General features: G+C 34.1%; 1 protein-coding gene across 1 annotated transcript; it reads right to left on the bottom strand.

Annotated features, from left to right (window-relative positions):
* Positions 1-584: 584 nt before the first annotated feature.
* On the bottom strand, positions 585-21212 carry LOC137390371 (kielin/chordin-like protein). Its single transcript, XM_068076704.1, has 13 exons — positions 21119-21212; positions 19901-19967; positions 18749-18942; positions 18253-18369; positions 16286-16447; positions 14382-14507; positions 11144-11373; positions 9716-9820; positions 8761-8940; positions 7587-7778; positions 4952-5126; positions 2397-2629; positions 585-596 (listed from the first exon to the last, which is right to left on the bottom strand). The coding sequence occupies exons 1-13, from the start codon at positions 21210-21212 to the stop codon at positions 585-587; spliced, it is 1887 nt and encodes a 628-aa protein (XP_067932805.1).
* Between the last annotated feature and the right edge of the window lie 1032 nt (positions 21213-22244).

The raw sequence follows: 22244 nt of genomic DNA, 5'->3' as shown, positions 1-22244 counted from the left end.
ATCCATTTTCTGTCCAAAGACTTTTTTATTACCCGGGCAACGCCGGGTTGCACAGTTAGTAATACATATAAATGGCATGCTAATCAGACAAGCATGAATGACATGGTAATGCAGGTGGCCAATCAGACATGCATAAATGGTATGGTAATGCAGGTGGCCAATCAGACATGCATAAATGGCATGGTAATGCAGGTGGCCGGTCAAACATGTATGAATGGCATGGTACTGCAGGCAGCCAATCAGACATGCATAAAAAGTATGCTAATGCAGGTGGCTAACAGTGCATGCATAAATGGCATGTGAATACAGTTGGCTAATAATATGTGTTTTTTATCACTTGGTAAAGTGATAAACTAAAATAGAGACTAATTGAAATTGGATTGTTAAATTTTAAAGTTCTGAACTACATTATCAGCATATAGTTTTTTAAGAATAAATACATTATGAAGGAAGGATTAAAATAATCTTAATAAATTGAAGTCAAGATCTAAATTTATAAACACACGGCGGTTTGAGTAACTGATTAACATAGGAGTAATAGCTACTAACTATAAGTAACTAAGTAACGAATATGCTAACAATAGTCAATAGTTGATCTAGAACAGAGAGCGACTAACATGCTAAAAACAAATAAATTCTGACTTGAAGTGCAAAATGGTGAACTAGTAACTCTGAATGCTTTATCAGCATTAAAAATATATAACATAGTATCCAATGGTGCAAGTACAAGGTGAAAAGTAACTAACATGCCATCGATGCTTATGAAGGCTAAATATAAAGTGGGGCCTAAACAAAATTTATATACACTTTAAATGAAATACATGATTTACGATGAACAAGCTTCAACTATAATCGATACCACTAAAGCTGTATAGCTCTATAACTATATGTGCTGAGGAAGAAGAGACGACTGACACAGTGATTCAATACATGAAAGTAAAAAAACAACAAACACCAGAGTTGTTGAGAAATAAAAAGAATTCACAGAATTATTAAATGTAATTAAATTATTCAAACTAACCTTGACATCTATTTGCATATTGAATAAAGCCAATTTCACAGATACATGAAGCTCCTAAACACCTCGAGTTTGGTGGACATTCATAATCTACCTCTGAGAGCTCTCCCTCTTGGCATGTGAAATGCTTTCTACAGTCGGGTGACAGGATGCTTGTGTTTGACTAGAGCATAATTTACAAATTTTAATTTAAATGAAATAACATCTATTCGCAAACTCATATTTAGTGAGTTTAGTTTATACAATTAAATGATCTGTTTAATCACAGAGAAGTAACATGGCAACGTGACAATTAAAGTTTTGCTTAAACATTTTAGACCTGTGAGTTAAACCACCAGAATCAAATGGGTTTAGTAGACATGCAAGCAACTAAATCTTTAGACCGTCAGAAATCTATTTTAAATTATTTATTTTAGAGTATGTTATGTTGGATTAGTACAGGAGAACTTCATTAGCTGAGCTTGTGGTGAAACATTCTTTTTCTAATAAATGCATATGAACAGAGTCAAAACAAACAACTGAATTCCTATTGGCCAGGTAACGCATGTTATGCTGTTCTGTTAGGTGCAACTCAACCTTCATTTGAGCATCTCAGACTCTCAGAACAAATCAAAGTTGGCACAAAAAACTTGAGACTTCACTTCAAATCCTGAATCAAAATTTGGAACCCTTGCGGTGGGCCAAAATAGTTTGATGACTTGGGCCATTTGCCATCTGAAACTCTTTCCTCTCTCTCCCTCTTCCTCTCTCTCTCTCCCTTTTCCTCTCTCTCCCTCTTCCTCTTTCTCTCTCCTTCTCTTTCTCTCTCTTACTTTTTCTATATTTCTATACATTATTCTAGATTATATTTCATACTTTGCAATGTGTTATTTGATTTTTTTATATTAGAATAGCACACGCAAAATATTTCTACACTTATTTATTTTATACCATTTCTATAAAAAGAGGCCGAGGTACAAGCTGCTACAGATACAGCAATGCATTTTCCAACAGAGCCTTCTCTACTAGTAGGAACGATATGAGAAATTTACTATACTTTATATACTACCTGTTTCTTTAATATACAATTTATGGTGTAAAATAATGTAAAACGCTTGAAAATAACATTATAGGGTTTTCAAAAAGATTAGAACTATATACATTATTTGTAACGGAAACCATTGAATCAAAATTGGAAAAATTTTCTTTGTGAACAGCTTTCTGGAACAAATAATAGAAACAGCCCAAGATTTGGTACATTATTATTATTTTTTTGGTATATTATTATTTTATTGAAATATTGTTATTTTATTGGTATATTACTATTTTAACGTTATATTATTTTAACATGATTTTTGTAAAAGGTAACATAGATTAAATAAATTTTCACCAAACTTACAGGTAACTCAGCATCTCTGAAGGACAGCTGACACGTTATAGCATTCTGACATTCATCAGGAAAAATGCATTTCCCGTTGTTTCGTCTATATCCAGGAAGGCAGTAGCAGCCCCCGTAGCAGGTGTTTAGGTCATTTGGTACACAAAATGGGTCTACTTTCTCCCCCCAGCAATTCAACTCACAAACTCCACACAGTTTCTTGTAATATATCATGTTTTCTTCACAGGAAATGGCTAAAAATATAAGAGCTATATTATATGACAGTCTCTGTCTATGACCACTTTCGCAGAAAAAGGTTTTCAAGAGATGATGCAAATATTTGACTCTGCACCTAAAGCAGCTTTTGAGATACGACTTTAAGAAGTTTCTCAAAACATTGAGCTTATAAGTGAATGTAAAAAAATTGGTAAAAATTTTCCAATTAAAATGTAAACAAATACAAAATGATAAAAATATATAACTACGCCAAAAGTTATTTGATTCATGAAACATTTGGAAGTTCCCACAAATTTACATATTTTTATTAAAAGTGAAGCAGCTGGTAAGAAAGCAAAAAACAATGTAAATGAATGGAAAGAAAATGAAAACATATGTACTAAGATATTTTAGATTGAACTTAGTTTTAGGGAGAGTAAGGTGAGTTGTATATCATTTAGGGAGAGTAAGGTGAGTTGTATATTATTTAGAGAGAGTAAGGTGAGTTGTATATCATTTAGGTAGAGTAAGGTGAGTTGTATATCATTTAGGGAAAGTAAGGTGAGTTGTATATCATTTAGGGAGAGTAAGGTGAGTTGTATATCATTTAGGGAGAGTAAGGTGAGTTGTATATTATTTAGGGAGAGTAAGGTGAGTTGTATATCATTTAGGGAGAGTAAGGTGAGTTGTGTATCATTTAGGGAGAGTAAGGTGAGTTGTATATCATTTAGGGAGAGTAAGGTGAGTTGTATATTATTTAGGGAGAGTAAGGTGAGTTGTATATCATTTAGGGAGAGTAAGGTGAGTTGTATATCATTTAGGGAGAGTAAGGTGAGTTGTATATCATTTAGGAAGAGTAAGGTGAGTTGTATATCATTTAGGGAGAGTAAGGTGAGTTGTATATCATTTAGGGAGAGTAAGGTGAGCTGTATATCATTTAGAAAAGTAAGGTGAGTTTTATATCATTTAGGAAGAGTAAGGTGAGTTGTATAACATTATAAGCACCTCAACCTTTGAGCCTATGCTTTGATTGAACTTACAGCAAAACAACAATAATAATAAACACCTCACTTTATTACTAATTTTTACTTTAATAATAAAGTTTTTATACAATATTATATGATGCCTCAGCTTTAACAATCTGCGCAATTACCAGAGGTTTTTGTCATTAGTAGGTTTTAGGCTATGAAATGAATCAAATGAAAAAAGTTTATTCAGATAAAATATGTTTGAAGATATGTTTCAACAAATATCAGTTTTGACGTATGAAGTAGGTACCAGGATAAAAGAACTCGGTATGTCAAGTCTGACTGGACTGGTTTAGTTCAGCATGCGGGACACATAGTGTGTAACTTAAAAACAAGGCCAATTTCTTTTAGATATGATTTTAGTTTTGGTGATTTGTAATAATTGCGATTGAGGATTGTGATGCATATTGTACCAGAAGAGTTTGGACTGGAATGAAAACCTTAAAATTCTTTTGATTTAGGGAAAAAGAGGAATCACTAATACATGTGGTTTATTTACTGTATGCCTGGTAGATGGCCCTTAATTGAAAGAAGTGTTTTGTTTATGTAGGGAAACTCTAAACATGTTCTGAAATTAGTTAGTAATCAGTTAGTGCAGTTAACATGTTATCAGTTAGTGCAGTTACTATCATGTTAACTGATTCTGAGCCGTGACAGAAACTTGATGTAAGAGTTGAATTACAGTATTATCTAATTGATAATAGAGATGATTTTAGCAGTGGGGCTGCAATGATCGCTGAGTAGAAGTCTTCGCTGAGTAGGATTGCTGAGTAGGAGTCAAAAGGAGCCATGCCAATTATCAGATATGATATGAATGAAGAGCATTCGTAAGATTTCCATTTACGCTACTATTGTGGCATTAAGATGTAAAAAATACATGTGTGTTTACCCAATTTTTGAAAGCTATTAATAATGACCTTGATGTCTTATATTAATTGCTCTGTCAGCTATTACTTTTGAACATGGAGCCATCGATCAGCAATACCACTTTACCATGCACATAAACCAATAACTCTATTCAATCTAACACTATTATATATATAATATTCCTACATTACGTTTTACTCGCTGATGGTTTCAGTTACGGCCAATTACATTCATTGTTATAATCATCAATATTATGATCAACTTCTTTTTCCGTTCAACACGTAATGCAGGTAACTACAGTCAAACTTACCCTTCAAACATTATTTTACAAAGCCTGTAGATTTTATGTGCATTACAAATGGCAGCAACGAAGCATAACTCAACAGAACAACCTTATTGTGAGTTATTTGCACGTGAGTATTCATAAACTGCATATATGTACAAGTAAAGACAACTCCAACTCACGGCATCTATTATCTGTTCGGAATTCGATCACAATGCCTGCATGTTCCCAACACTTGTGAGAAAATGCAGTGAGTGTTTGGCAAATGCTAAGCTTGTCTTTGGTGGAGCAGAAGTCAAACACACAGTCTGCCAGAACCTCAGTGTATGTACCAGCTGGCAGGTTCATCAGGCATCTCTGTAGTAAAATATAATAAGCATTTAAAAGACCTCTCAGCAGCTAACACGTTAAGAAGGCTAGAATACAGTTGATACCTTTTATGGGTTGAGCTTCAACGAGCAACATACATACATTAGCTTTAGATCCAGCTAACACTTTAAAGACTTGCAACAAAATTCACATTACAGTTATTTGGTATCAAAAGGTTCACCATGTCTTTCTCTGTGGTGTTGTAGGTGCAAAATATGTAGAAAGGTGAGTACAAGCTCTTAAAAGCTCAAAAACGAACAGTTAATCGCAGCCACACAAGACAGCCGTAGTTTGGATTCTCTTTCCAAAACGGCTCAAATGGGACGTAGCTGTGGTAGATGGTTTCGGTTTACACTTTCTTGCAACCTTATTCGTCGAAATATTTTCACAAACATGCTTCACGCATTCAATAAAACTGTGTCTATTGTTTTTACGCGTCTGTTTTATCGTCATTGTAATGCTGTTTATTTTAGCAGCGATATCTTATAACTTACCGTTAAAATTCGTTTAATTTTTTAACCTTAGCTTGAAAGAGTACATATCATTGTCTGATAATCATGATGAGCCTGTTAGTCACCTGTGATAACCGAAAAGTGCTGCAGAAATTATTTGCGAAGTATTGAGACACATGATCAGATTACGACTTGCCGATTAGACCAGGCCGAAACAAAACTGTAAAGTAGCGAGCATCTGTATTTGATACGGGGTCTTCGGTAAAACCCGAAGTGCTTGTCATAAACTAGCGCTATGATAAGTTTTATATTGAGCTTTTTATTGGCCTTTCAATTTACGTAAGAACATCACGTGACAAGATAATAACCAAACTGTAATGACTATGTCAGATAAATAAAGAGATTCCAATCTACGGCGGCTTTTTGCTTTTGAGCTTTTAAAAGCTTGTAATCACATTTCCACATATTTGGCACCTACAACACAACAGAGTGATATATGGTGAATCTTTTGCTACCAAATAACTGTAATGCGAATTTTGTTGCAAGTCAGCCTTTAAAAAGGGTTGAATACAGTCAATGCCTTAAAGAGAGTTTACAATATCTGACATTATAAAGATTAACGCAGCTAATTTTTTGTTTCAAGAAAGTTTGAGTTCAAACAAAACATTGAAGAGAGTTGGAAGCAACTAAACTTTCAAATACTAAACTTAGGAAAACAAGAAATGAGATCTCTTTGAGTTGGCTGAGCTTCCAATTAACTAAGTTAAATACAGTTTAGTGGAACTAAACACCATAAATTCAAAGTTCGTTAATTAAAAAATATTTTATCATACAATAATAACTACAAGCAACTTGCTAAATAAAATATAATAGCCTTCCGTTGTTGTATTTAACGTAACAGAGTTATACATATCTGCAATAAATTGGTTGCAAGTAGCATACCGGTCTTTCACAAAATTTATAAAATAAATATTATATTTCAAGTGTCTTTTAGTTGCATTTAAAACTTTTGGTATAGTTATCAGGGTTGAAGCCTATGCTCAAAAACCAGCGCAATAGCAATACATGTACTTCCAATGCTTTCACTTTGCATACCAATATTCAATACCAATATTCAACACTCTATTTGACAATATTCAACACTCCCTATCAATATTCAATACTCACTATCAATACCCAATACAATATCTGACAATATCCAATATCAATAGCAATATCTAATACTGAACATGTCAATATCCCAAATAAGAGCCAGTCAATAACCTGTTTTCAATACCAATATCCAATGCCATACTTACCAATATCCAATACCCAATGATGAGCTTTTCTACATTACGATGTCAAAACCAAATGGCACGACAAAATTTCAACAGAATTTTCAACACATGTATTCAACGATATTGTACTGAGCATTGGACATACAATTCTAAAGGGAAAGAGTATTGGTCCCAAGTCTGGTCATTCATATCTTTCATGCCACATGAATAATAATTTATGATGATAGAGGGCTTGAGCTCAGCACTTGCTAAGAACTATCTAGATCTGCTAGAAATTAGAGTAAGCTATGCCACATACATCGATCACTAACTCTATCACCAAACATGTACCCTGAGAGCCTACACTTCCATTCACATGAAATTAGAGTAAACTGTTCCACATACATCGATCACTAACTCTATCACCAAACATGTTTCCTGAGAGCCTACACTGTGTATGTTAAGGCTTGGTTGTACTTAACAATACATTCCAATACTTAAAATATTACACCTGGTTTGTTATTGAAGTAATTCTACATGTAAGTTCTCTTCCAAGGATAAAATAACCAATCAAATAACTTCATAAACTATGGTGTTAAATATTTTTTGTATGCATTTACCCCTGAAATGCACATTCATATATTTGAGTTGCAGGTTTCAAATCAAAATATTTTTACAGATTTTTCGACAGTACTAGTTACAAGATATACATTTCTTGTTGTCTATGCTGCCTAAAGTACCTTTGCTTCTGCGTCTGAGTTGAGGAACGTCTCCACCGTCTGGCACGCTACCTTAGCTTCTTGTCTGTCTAGAGGCTGACAGTCTGGTGGTGGCATTTCTAGTTCCTTACATAGCTCAACCTTCTTACATCCCGCATCATTGTCTAAGTCTTCTGTTCTCCATGATGCACCCCACCAGTTGTAGTTCTCAGTCTAGAACAAATATCGGCTGTCTAGAACACAGCCTTAAAACAATGAAGCGTAAAATAAGTAACTTGTTGCCAAGCCAACTCACCCGTTTATTCCTATTTATAAAGTACTGTGACTGTGGTGAATTGGATTGAATATAAATTTTATGAAGTGGCAAACTTTGTTGAGACGTAAAATTTTGTAGAAAAATAAAAAGGCAATATTTGAAAAAGCAGAATTGGACAAAATAATTTGGATAGAGTCAAATCTGTTGAAGTCTTAATTATTGACCTGTCGTGATGAAATGTTTCACATTACAAATTTACATGTATGTTCTTTCTCGTATGTGCCGATTAGCTGAAACATAAATATGGAATAACTATAATGGATACAATACTAGTGCCGCAATTTCTTGTAACCTTTTTACATATTATCACGTTTTTATTATTATTATTGTATTTTTTATGTGTTTAAACATGTGTTTCATCATTTCAGCTTCTACAGATAGCCGATCATTCAATTTATTCATCTTTTGGTAAAATGTCAAATGCATATGATTGGCCATATTGTATGTATAACCAACCATTAGCTAGACAGCAATGTGAGTATAGCTTAATATAGTAAATAGTATTGCTAATTTAACAAATAGAAACCATGAGAATAAGAAAAAGTATTAAAAAGAAAAGACATTCATCTAATTAAAATACTTTGTTGAAGAAAAGACAACTCTGTATCAATTGATAACTTACAAGTGCAATTGATATTGGAGATAGTTGCTGAAATTGTGGCCACTTCCACACCACTTAGGCATACCCATAGTTCTTATTTTCACTAAATAAAGGCTTGAAACTTGTTTGCTTCTTTCAAATCAGTGCTTAAACTTCGCGTAACTCTTAAAAATATTTATTACAAAACTCGAAAATAGAATCATTTATGTAAAAGCTAAATTCCAACTCCATCACAAATTTGATTATTCATGAGTTTCGACTGTGTGGTTTTTTCTTACCAAAAGACCTGGACCAGCATCAGCACAACCTGGTCCAGTCCGCCAGTCATCATCAGGGTTGTCATCATAGTTACCACACAGTCCGCATAACTCTGACTTGTACAATTCACGAACTCTCATGCTGAAGTAGTTGCTCTCCCCATGCTCTATGTATATTCCTAGCTTTAGATCCACAAATCTCTACAGATATAAACCAATAAAACAGTAAAGAATGATAACGTAAGACGGTATGGACCACAGCCTAAATTATTTATGTAAGGAATGCCGGTTGAATGGTTGACCGCTGCATCACACTTAGAGAAGATGTGTTGAACATAACAGCTCTCAAATTTATACTGATGTCGTGTACCCTTCTGGCAGATCACCAGCCTTGTAACAATTTTGTTCAAAATATGAAAGAATTTTTATGTTTTGAGAGATTATACTGTAGAATACAAAAAACTTATTTTTGTTTCATGATAGCAATTTCTGACAGGAGACTGTCACTAATCACTGTGACTGAATCTTGTGGCCTCCAAGATTCAGTTGTGAATCACAACGGCTGAATGAAAAGTACCTAAACACTTGCTATTAACTGGCCATCTGATAGCCTCAGTACTAAGCTTACTAAAAGCCATGCCAGAGACGTTATCATTAAAAACCAAGGAGTAGCTTGTAAGTAGCAAAGAACTATCTGATAGCCTTAGTACCAAGCTTACTAAAGGCCATGCCACTGACGTTATTATTAAGAGCCAAGCTTATGGGTTGCAAAGCCATCGGCCCATCAGAGAGCTTTAGTAGCTTCAAATAGCTGTAATCCGCAACTGTGATTTTGTGCGAATATGATTGTATATACATGTACATGTAAAATTGAGATGAAAATTTGCTGTTGCAATTATTAAATTTAAAACTTCATAAAACTTTTTCACAAACCTTTAGAATAAGGAAAAGGATTTGACAAGACTTTAAAACTCACTGAATAGGGTCTATTCGAGTAGACAACCATTCCATCTTTCGAGTAGGGCAGCTTTACTGGGCCACCATCTATTTCAACCAGTCCTCCTTCCAATAGTGTCACTAGCTGCATTGAGAAATAGAGTATGTGTAAAACATATCCAAATGTGACAGCAGGTTGAAAAAGCCGAACAAGATTTTATAGACATCTGCTTACGCATTATTACTTTGATGAAGAAAACAGCCAATAGATGTAGTATATTGTATTAGTCAGCCAACCGCTACTTGCTGACAATTGCTCCTTTACTTATCCAAGCTCGACCTAAAAAACTATTCAATATTTAAGAATACTTTTGACCTTGTTACAATGTCAACCGTGAAAAAATTAATAACACGTATTTCAGCAAGCTGGAGCTGCAGAATATTTAATAGTAAAAAACTATCAGGCACTATTAGTGAGAATTCCATAGTTTATCTATTACAGCATGTTTGATATGGCCAACCTAAAGTAGCATTTTACTAATGGCGGTAACTTCATGTTTTTTATCAGACATGATAAAAAATCTAAAGTAAAAATCTATACTAACAAATTACATCTGTAAAGTAGTCAGGGCTGCTATAACCTAAAACTGCAATCAATATAAATACATGTAACAGAAGTTTTTAGGACAAATTATTTGCCAATTTTTTAACCCATAGCATGCAAAAAAATCTTAAACAAGAGTAGGTCATTGCTGACCAACTACTAACTATTGTTGAGTCCTACTAGCTACTATCTACTGCTGAGTCATGCTGGCTACTATCTAAAGGTGAGTCATACTGGCTACCAGCTACTGTTGAGTCATAATAGCTATTGGTTATGACGGAGTCACTTTAGCTACTAGCTACTGTTGAGTCTTACCAGCTACTAGCTACTGTTGAGTCATACTAGCTACTATCTACTACTGAGTCATACTAGCCACTGTTGAGTTCTACTAGCTACTATCTACTACTAAGGCCTACTAGCTACTATCTACTACTGAGTTATACTAGCTACTATCTACTACTGAGTTATACTAGCTACTGTTGAGCTCTACTAACTACTATGTACTACTGAGTCCTACTAGCTACTATCTACTACTGAGTCATACTAGCTACTGTTGAGTTCTACTAGCTACTATGTACTACTGAGTCCTACTAGCTACTATCTACTACTGAGTCCTACTAGCTACTATCTACTACTAATTCCTACTATCTACTGTTGAGTCATACTAGCTACTATCTACTAATAAGTCCTACTAGCTACTGTTGAGTCCTTCTAGCTACCGTCTACTGCTGAGTCATACTATCTACTGTTGAGTCGTACTAGATACTAGTTAGTGTTTAACCACCAAAGTCACTATCTACTGCTACAGATGGAAAGGCCAAACACTAAAGAGAGCCTTAATATGTGACTAATATAATTGCTCACCATTTTTTGATCACGAATCCAAATGTTTACAGCTTGTACCATGGTAAATTCAGTGTTATTCCATCGCGTGAAATCACCAGTTACATTAAAACGAGGTGAGTCGTTAATTGGAACTCCATTTCTGCACTCATCTCTAGCGAGAGTGTATTTACATTTGCCTTGGTAGCTGGTCTTCTTATTATCAAATGAGTAGCAGTGTGGGTCGCCATGACAGTAGCAACCGAGATTGCCTGACAACAGATGTGTTACAGATGTTAAACGAAACTAAAATTTTTGGTTTTACGGTTTTAGCATCATGACTGCTATTCCCCAAACTAAAGGTTATTTACACTAATATAAGTGACAAATATGAAGTCTAAAGTCCTGCATCTACAGCAGCCAGAGTCAACAGTTCTAGTAGACATTACTTTAACCTGTAAGAATTGAAATTTTTGCAGACTTCCTGAAAGCCAGATAAATAGCCTGCAGGCGGGTGTTTGGGAGGCTGGTTCTCAGGAACAAGAAAGAGGTTAAAAACTAAATATTCTAGCGACCCAACAGAAGGTACGTAGCATGTGTGTGCGTGTGTGAAGTTTGGATAAAATCAGCCCAAAGTTTTGGAATTACATAGCATTTACGCAGACTAACAGAGAGACACGGTGATAATGTGGTACTTATTAACATTGATTTATAGAGTTATCCACCTACTGCTGTTGTGAATACTCATCATCTTACCATCTATTGATTGATAAATATATCTATGCTATAACCTTGGTTCTATTTGTCTGTGTTGGTATCATGATGTGCTAATGTGAAAAACACACAAACTTGAATTAACTTCAAATTCCCTTCATCACCTGCTGTTAATAAGTGTGAGCGAAAGATGACCTCATCTTTCACTACATTACTTTACTTCCATTACATCTCAGTTTCCATGTCTATGAAATTATTAGACCTACAACTTACATCTTGTACTTGCATTTATTAATCCAATTTAAATTGTTAAGACTTTGCCAATATCTTGTAGAACATAAATTAAACATTTAATACGGTGGTCTCATCATGGCATACTAATTATGGGTCCAGTATAAAAAGCATAAGCAATCCCGATGCAATACCCTTTTAGGGTGTATAGTCCCTGGCTGTGCGTGCTGATTCACCAAACCGGATGTTCGCAAAGCAAGCTCTTTTTGTTGATTACTGTAGCACTATGTTGATTACTGTAGCACTCCGTTTATTACTGTAGTACTCTGTTGATTACTGTAGCACCATGTTGATTACTGTAGCATTCTGTTGATTACTGTAGTACTTTGTTGATTACTGTAGCACTCTGTTGACTACTGTAGCACTCTGTTGATTACTGTATTACTTTGTTGATTACTGAATTTCATGCGGTACTAGCCTAATCTCTTTTTTAATTGAAGTTGTTTTTATAATTGAAGGCTCTCCTCAGGTGTTTGAAATGAAGCATTTTTATTGGCTTTCCATCTTAGCGCTGTCATTGACCAATATGTAATTTTCTGCCGACCTACTTTGTCTTGTATAAATTATATAGTGCAGAAAAGCCAAATTTAGCAGATATACGGAATACCGGGTCACTAATATAGGGCAGTCGTAATTTCTTAACTGACTTGGGTCTTTAGCGAAATGTATACAATCTGTTTTTAAAGGTTGACTTGCAACAAAATTCACATTACAGTTATTTGGTATCAAAAGATTCACCATGTCTTACTCTGTTGTGTTGTAGGTGCCAAATATGTGGAAAGGTGATTACAAGCTCTTAAAAGCACAAAAACGAAAAGCCGTCGTAGATTGGAATCTCTTTATTTTTCTGACGTATTCATTACAGTTTGGTTATGGTCTTGTCACGTGATGTTCTCACGTGAATTGAAATGCCAATAAAAAGCTCAATATAAACTTATCATAGCACTAGTTTTTGACAAACACTTTTCGGGTTTTACAGAAGACCCTGTATCAAATATAGATGCTCACTACTTTACAGTTTTGTTTCGACATTATTCAATCGTCAAGTCGTAATTTGATCATGTGACCCAATACTTCGCAAATAATTTTTGCAGCACTTTTCGATTATCACAGGTGACCAACAGGCTTGTCATGATTATCAGACAATGATATGTATTCCTTCGAGCTAAGGTTAAAAAGTTTAACGATTTTTTACAGTAAGTTATAAGATTTCAGTGCTAAAAGTGACAGCATTACAATGACGATAAAACAGACGCGTAAAAACAATAGACATAGTTTTATTGAATGCGTGAAGTATATTTGTGAAAATATTTCGACGAATGAGGTTGCATGAAAGTGTAAACAGAAACCATCCTGTAACAACTACGTCCCATTTGAGCCGTTTTGGAAAGCGAATCTAAACTACGGCGGTCTCGTGTGGCTGCGATTAAATGTTCGTTTTTTGCTTTTAAGAGCTTGTAATCACATTCCCATATATTTTGCACCTACAATACAACAGAGTACGACATGGTGAATCTTATGATACCAAATAACTGTAATGCGAATTTTGTTGCAAGTCAACCTTTAATATCTTCTTAATACTATTGGCTGTAATCTGAGTCTTTCAAACGCCTTTTTTGTTCCTTGGGCAGTGAAATAAGCTCACTTATAAGGATGTGTATACCAAGAGATTTCCAGGCTGTATTTCCTGCAGAAGCACTTACAAACGTGCAACTAGTATACGGTAACTGCAGATGTGGAACATCAATGTGACAGAATAGAGCAGTTGGTGAAGCGCCTGCCATTGCATCACTATGACCAGGCCTGCAGTATTTTTTGTAATATCCAGAGATCTCTTCGCTGACACTTATGAAATGCAAACAGAAATAAACCTTGGAAGCAAAAATGATGTGGCCTTTCCCCTTTTCTAGCAGCAGATAAAGAGGTACCCAGAGACCTTGTCAGACTAACTGCATTGCTCAAGGGGTGTTCGTATGTCTACTCTATAGCTACATGTATATATGCCAAACAAATTACTGCTGAACTAATTTTAAACTCAATTATTTTAGTTACAAATAGTGATATTTTTACGGTAAATATATACAGTAATAGTGCCCCTCCATTTTACAATTATCAACACATGGATGTCTGTTATAACTTACCGGTAGCCCAAAAATGTTTATTTTACAAAACTATTAAGTAACAAACATGATTTGAAATGCTTACACGATATACAATAAATGCAACACTCAAGTATGTTAGGATTGTTTATAAGAAAGAGGGAAAACCATCTAACCTGTAGTTGTGAAGCAAGCATCACAAGTCCGTGAGCAGTTCTGTATCATATTCAAAGCATCGGTTTCACACTTTCCTTCTTTCTTTAATTGGCCACATCCATTTATTTTATCAATACATCCCCCCTCTAAAAGAAACACCAGATGTATGTAAGTAACATAAAAGCGGTAATAGAAAGGTCATGAAAGAACACTTTCCATTTTAGTATCATCTTTCTGAACTTCGGAACTTGGGCACTAATACTTGGGAAAATCTAAAAACTCCTTATCACTCAAAGAATACCAACAAATTTTAAATGATGAAAAGAAATTACTACTATCAAAATAATCAGCACATGATGAATAGTCCATGTTAAGAGTTCTAATTTCTACATTGACATTGAAGGGTCAATCAGTCATTCACCAGATTCCATTCATGTTGATTCCATCCTTGTACTTTTCATGATTACATGATTACTCACCGTGATTACTAAATTGTCCTAAGATCTAAAAAATACATGAGTTATTCCGTATGCTAGCATTTTGCTAATAAGTTAGTAAACTTCATAAAAAGCTAATGAGTAACATTTAAAAACAACTCGTAAAACATTTTATTCGTATGATAAATCTGACAGCCATTGGAACATCTAGTAAGTTCCATTCTGATAAGTTGAGTATCATACAAAGCATCAGAATAAAAGACTAAAAAATTGTTTTCCGTTTAATGTGAAGCTTTAAAACGTAGAAATAATTGTCTCATTCGTTCTTCAAGCTGTAATTTTGCAACAAAGAAAGAGAAAATTTGCCTCATCGCTGCTCATGACTCGATGGCATACAATAAAGAAAGAAAAAATGCTGTATTTTATCTCAACTCAATAAAAAAGATAATAAACAACAAAATAATTACTTTTCAAAGATTTTAAAAAAGTATTCAGTAGACTCGAGTTATTCTACTCAGCAGATAAGCTAACAGTACTCAACAAAAAGCTTGATGGAGAATACTGCATAGTTTTCAGGATATCAAGCAAAATTTAACATCAAGAGATGTACTCTAAATAAATATTGATCATATTTGATAGTTTAAGAAATTCCAAGTAATTTGCTTTCTTATTAATTTGAACTGAAATAATTTTAAATAATTATCATACTTTTTGTTGCTTTGATAACAAATTTGGACTTTAAAAGACAATAAGCAGGTTTGTTGTTCCCATATAAAGTAGCGAAGCACTAGGATAGAAGGACGCTTCTCCCTTTTATGTTATATATCCTAGTTAAAAAAGTAGGAATACAGCTGTTTAGAAAGGAATTGTGTTCTCCTGAATAAGCACTGAATTTTGTGTCATGTTAGTAAGTGGTCCTAACATACTGAAGCATTCCGTATGTTGGAAGAGAGTGCAGAGAGCAGGAAAGAGCGAGCAAAAAAAAAAGAAGAATGAAAAAATGAGAAATAGATGATGGATGGAAAAAAGAGAGGGGTTGGAGGGAGAAAGGAGTGGAGAGAAAAGGAAGTGGAGAGAAAAGGAAGTGGAGAGCAAAGGGGCTTGAAGAAAAAGGTAGTGGAGTAGAAAGATGTTGGAGGAGGAAAAGGTAGGAGGGAGAAAGGAAAAAATGAAGAAAAGAAGAAGAACAGAGGGAGGTGAAAGAGCAACTCATTTAATATTATCTTAATGATAGTAGCTAAGCATCTAGTTAATCATCACAGCGCAAGAAGTTAGAGTTTACTTTCTGATAAAGTTGCAATTACCTAAACTCGCCTAAAAAAGTTTTACAAACCAAAGAGATACAACTGCTTATTAGTAAAGACAATTGATAATGCGCATATACATAACAATGGAGAAGAAAGTACTATAGGAATGCTCAAAAGGTAAACTAAAGACTACACTAGTACAGGTAATATTATTCTGCTTACAAATAAGTAAATACATACCACTCAGTGTATAAACTGAATTGTGTAGCTGTCCTCCGCAGGTAAAGGTTGTGTCACCTGAACAGAACCTGTTACATTTGCTGTCAGACACAATTCCATATTTATCAAAGTTATCTCCACAATAACAATCCTGCCCATTCTGTAGGCCGGCATATTTTTGGCCTGCAAAACAATTTTTTGTTATAAAATGTGATAAATTAACATTTTATTTGTGAATGTTAGAAAGTTTTAAAGAAAAAGAAAGAAGTGATGGTGCAAATAAAGAGTTTATCTATGATGAGTTACTTTGTCTAGATTATAGTAGAGAGGTTTTAATATTTCGGTGTGTTTAATAATTACAATCACTTGTATTTCATTGAACTGTGGCACAGCTATTAAAGCTATTTATAGCTTTCTATCACACCAACAACTGTGAATATTTTAATGACAAATGTGGCAGCCAACTTCATTGTGAATGAGTCACCATGCATTTCTTGTTTCACATAATAGGCATCAATATAGTTCCACATAATAGACATCAAGATTGTTCCACATAATAAATAGACATCAATATTGTTTCACATAATAGACACCAATATTGTTTCACATAATAGATATCAATATTATTCCACATAATAGACATCAATATTGTTCCATATAATAGACACCAATATTGTTTCACATAATAGACACCAATATTGTTTCACATAATAGATATCAATATTATTCCACATAATAAACATCAATATTGTTCCATATAATAGACACCAATATTGTTTCACATAATAGATACCAATATTATTCCACATAATAAACATCAATATTGTTCCATATAATAGACACCAATATTGTTCCACATAATAGACACCAATATTTTTCCACATAATAGACACCAATATTTTTCCACATAATAGACATCAATATTTTTCCACATAATAGACATCAATATTGTTCCACATAATAGACATCAATATAGTTCCACATAATAGACATCAAGATTGTTCCACATAATAAATAGACATCAATATTGTTCCACATAATAGACATCAATATAGTTCCACATAATAGACATCAAGATTGTTCCACATAATAAATAGACATCAATATTGTTTCACATAATAGACATCAATATTGTTTCACATAATAGACACCAATATTGTTTCACATAATAGACACCAATATTTTTCCACATAATAGACATCAATATTGTTCCACATAATAGACATCAATATAGTTCCACATAATAGACATCAAGATTGTTCCACATAATAAATAGACATCAATATTGTTTCACATAATAGACACCAATATTGTTTCACATAATAGACACCAATATTGTTTCACATAATAGACACCAATATTTTTCCACATAATAGACATCAATATTGTTCCACATAATAGACATCAATATTTTTCCACATAATAGACATCAATATTGTTCCACATAATAGACACCAATATTGTTCCACATAATAGACATCAATATTGCTCCACATAATAGACACCAATATTGTTCCACATAATAGACATCAATATTGTTCTACATAATAGACATCAATATTGTTCCACATTAGAGACATCAATATTGTTCCACATAATAGACACCAATATTGTTAGTCTCAAGTAAATAAAGATGATAAGCTCAATAAAACCATCCAAATACCTGATGGGAAGAAACCTACTTGCCTCATTTCTCAGCAAGGTGTCATAGTTTTTCTCACTCTAATGGTAACAAAGCTTTATGGATATTGTAGAAGTAGTAGGGTGATAATGACACAACCAACAACTAAAGCTCTACGAGCAAATAACTCCAGTACAGACTCTACAATTCTGTTATTTGTACTTGTATCTGTTTACAAGAAAAGTCACTTGATCACTTGGTACTATTTATTAAAAGATCCAAAAGGCAAATAACTTTATTATAGAATTTACAATTATATTGTTTGTACTTGTAATCAACATACAACAGTTGCTGTTGCAGTTTTTACCTCGTTTCTGGCACGCATCTACGCATGTTCGAACCATCCATGGGTTGTTTCCTTCCATTTCTTGTCTGGTCATTGCTCTATCTCCGAAGTTATCTTTGTAACAGCCAACATAAGCATCTACAATATTGGTAGATACTCAACATAGATAGCCAATATTTACATGACATATATTTTCAGTAGGTACATGACCTGTATTATCAGTAAGTACATGACATATATTTCAAATGCAAAGAATACAAATGAAATGAGTCTCTGACTATCAAGAGATATAAACTTGTGAATAGTATGTGATTTTTACCAGTAAAATTTTATAAATGGTAGTATTGCCAAAAAAAGCTAAATTTGTGAAAAGCTTTGCGATATATACACAATAACATATACACAATCAACTTGCAGTGCCAAGAGCTAAGCTGGTTGCTGGCGCACTGTATAATGCACATATTATATTTAGCATTTACTTAAATTAATTCCAAACTAGAAGTGCACACCATATTACCAATATCATCTGCGCAATCTCCACATGTTTTTCCACAAATCTGTTGATTTTCAAAACTACGACAGAGCACATTCTGCGAGCCATGGCTTTGACGTAACTTGCAAATGCTTGATTTGTCGATGCAGAACTCCTTGACTGAACCAGATTCTACACATTTTCCACAGGTCTTCGCACAGATATCAGGCACCATGAATCTAATGAAGGTCATTTAACGATATCATTATAGAATAGACAGAGCTAAACATTTAGATTTGTAAATTCACTTTTGGATGACATTATAAATAGACTTTTCAGTAAAGCATAAACTTTTCAAGGCGACATACATACACATTATTGGCCAGTCTAAATCAAACATTAATGTTATCGTTGATAATGACAACAACAACTTACTTATATAAACATGATTATGTAACCTAACAATTATCTTACAGTCCTTCCAATTTCAAAAAATAAATATGCCATTAAAAATATTTTCACTAGAATAGCTATTTTAGGCCGTGATGACTAAGACACCACTATTTTAGGCTTTGATGACTAACATAACACTATTCTAGGCTGTAATGACTAACACACCACTATTCTAAGCAGTGATGATTAACACACCACTATTCTAGACAATGATGACTAACACACCACTATTCTAGGCTGTGATGACTAACACACCACTATTCTAGACAGCGATGATTAACACACCACTATTCTAGACAATGATGAGTAACACACCCCTATTCTAGGCAGTGATGACTAACACACCACTATTCTAGGCTGTGATGACTAACACACCATTATTCTAGACAGTGATGACTAACACACCACTAATATAATATATCTCTATACTGGCCTGTTAACAAAGATTGATCACTAAAATGACATAAATACAACTTGAATAATAAATGCACAAAACAACATGGTTTGTTGGCAGTTCAACATCTAATATAATCTACAACATATCATCAACATATAATCTTTTTAATGCCAAAGCATGAAATATACAATATAATTTATTTAACATGACACTGCAATATTATTAATATTATGCAAAGATTTTAAGAAAATATACTCCGAATTAGTTGAAAATTTGTTTTTAAAAATAACATTATATAAGCAAGAAAACAACCGAGTTATAGATGGCAATAGAAAGCTGACTCTTACTCCTTGCATCCACTTTTATCGCTTCTAGCCAACATCGCACAAACCATACCAGCGTCATCTTTACAATCTGTAGCAGAATCATGGACAGGTACAGTATAGCTATTAGTGGGATGCAACAAAACCATCCTAAGAAAGCATTTACATGACTAAAATTAAAAACAAGATCCAATACTCAACCAGTATCAATATTGAGTTACATTAAATGGTGAAAAAGAAAACCATGTATAAGCAGACGCAATTATTATGGCAACATCTTGCAAATAAAAGCCAGGAAAAAGTTAAATCATTACAAATAGTTATTTCTCTGTCGACCACACAAAATTATGTACAAATTACTTAATTGAATTGTTGGTCTGCTTTCCTGAAACTTTTAAACATTCATGTTTCTTTATCATTTTATTTGCATAATAAAATTAATTTTTAACATAAACCATTAGTTAAATAACAATCAATGATAGTCTCAGGTTTATAGGTAAGCACTCAATGTTATACTTTGCTTATACTTGTATAGTAGCAAATTAGGGCTATATAATTACAGACTGCAATACAGACTGCAATACAGACTGCAATACCGACTGCAATACAGACTGCAATACCGACTGTAATACAGACTGCAATACAGACTGCAATACAGACTGCAATACAGACTGCAATACAGACTGCAATACAGACTGCAATACAGACTGCAATACTGACTTCAATACTGACTTCAATACTGACTGCAATACAGACTGCAATACTGATTGCAATACAGACTGCAATACCGACTGCAATACAGACTGCAATACCGACTGCAATACCGACTGCAATACAGACTGCAATACTGACTGCAATACAGACTGCAATACATACTGCAATACCAGCTGCAATACAAACTGCAATACTGACTGCAATACAGACTGCAATACTGACTGCAATACAGACTGCAATACCGACTGCAATACAGACTGCAATACTGACTGCAGTACAGACTGCAGTACAGACTGCAATACAGACTGCAATACCGACTGCAATACAGATTGCAATACCGACTGCAATACAGACTGCAATACAGACTGCAATACAGACTTCTTGGATATTAAATAAAAACAAGTTGAGAAATTCAAGAAAATATAGGCAAATAATCGCGAGTGCGAGGAATGGCAAAATAGCGACATGGTCTATTTTTGTTCACATAAAGCAAAATCAATGAAGGAAGTATTGTAACCTACGACTCACCTCCACCAAATTGAGGAAAGAACTCAATGACTTGCGCAGCGGAAAGGATTGCCAATATAGCCAGCCATGGCAACCTCGCCTGCAGACAAACCATCTTTATTGATGTGGTCGAACGCGCTGTACAATTCAACACACCAGACACGAGTATGGCTGAGAAGTGAACAAATTGCAGAATGCATAAAAATAGGTATCAAGATTGGCAGGGCATCATATCATGTCTCAAGTGGTAAGAGAGAGGATAGCTGAGCTGTGGTGTACAGCTACTCAAGACATCTGGTACAGCCCTCGAGTATGTCATCTGTTCCTCTTATGTCTATTGATGTGCTGATGGCAATGCTGCCGAATAGCATATCAGGATAGCAAATCAAGGCTGACGCACTGTCTTATGTCAGCGGGTAAAGCTCGAAAGTGGCACTTGTGGTGGCACTAGTTGTCATGTCCATGAACCAAACCACGAGAAGCTAATATTGGTGGATCTTGCCAAACATTGAACCAGTTACAAGATGTGGACCAAGGTGCTGAGAGACTAATTTGATGAAATATTTCAATTCACCACACTTAGTTCAGAATTTTATATTTAATTACAGAGACACAGATACGTGCAACAATCATATCTTTGAGCTTAAAACAGCTGGTGACCATCACATAGTAAATATTTACAGTTTTGGTAGAAACAGTGTAAATATGCCCCTTCAAACAAAACATCTCGAAGCTTATACCAATAGTGAAAATATCGAAAATAGCCTCAATATAGCACAAATGATATGATCATCAGTACATGATATTACGTACATAATATCTGCGCATAACATAACGGCCAAATAAAAGTCCCAAATTATATATAAAAAATGCTAATGGGAAAAGCGTCAAACATCAGTATCTGCTGATTACTATTATCTCCATCTGAGAATTTGCTCTGAGCAGTATGACACAAAATAAACATTTACGAGCATTCAAATTTAAAGCAATTTAAAACTTTTACACATGAAATGATTATTTGTGTATGTAATTTTATTTTGTGTTATTAGTCAACGTGCTGTGTAGCAATAAAATCACTGATGGATAATAGTGAAAAATTAGTAATGGTTAAAATTTTGCATAAAATGTTTCATACTTTGTATGAAAA

Source organism: Watersipora subatra, chromosome 3 (genome assembly GCF_963576615.1).
Source record: "Watersipora subatra chromosome 3, tzWatSuba1.1, whole genome shotgun sequence".
NCBI lineage: Eukaryota > Metazoa > Bryozoa > Gymnolaemata > Cheilostomatida > Watersiporidae > Watersipora > Watersipora subatra.
The sequence above is the reverse complement of the archived record's forward strand: the minus strand, read 5'-3'. Positions and strand labels throughout refer to the sequence as shown.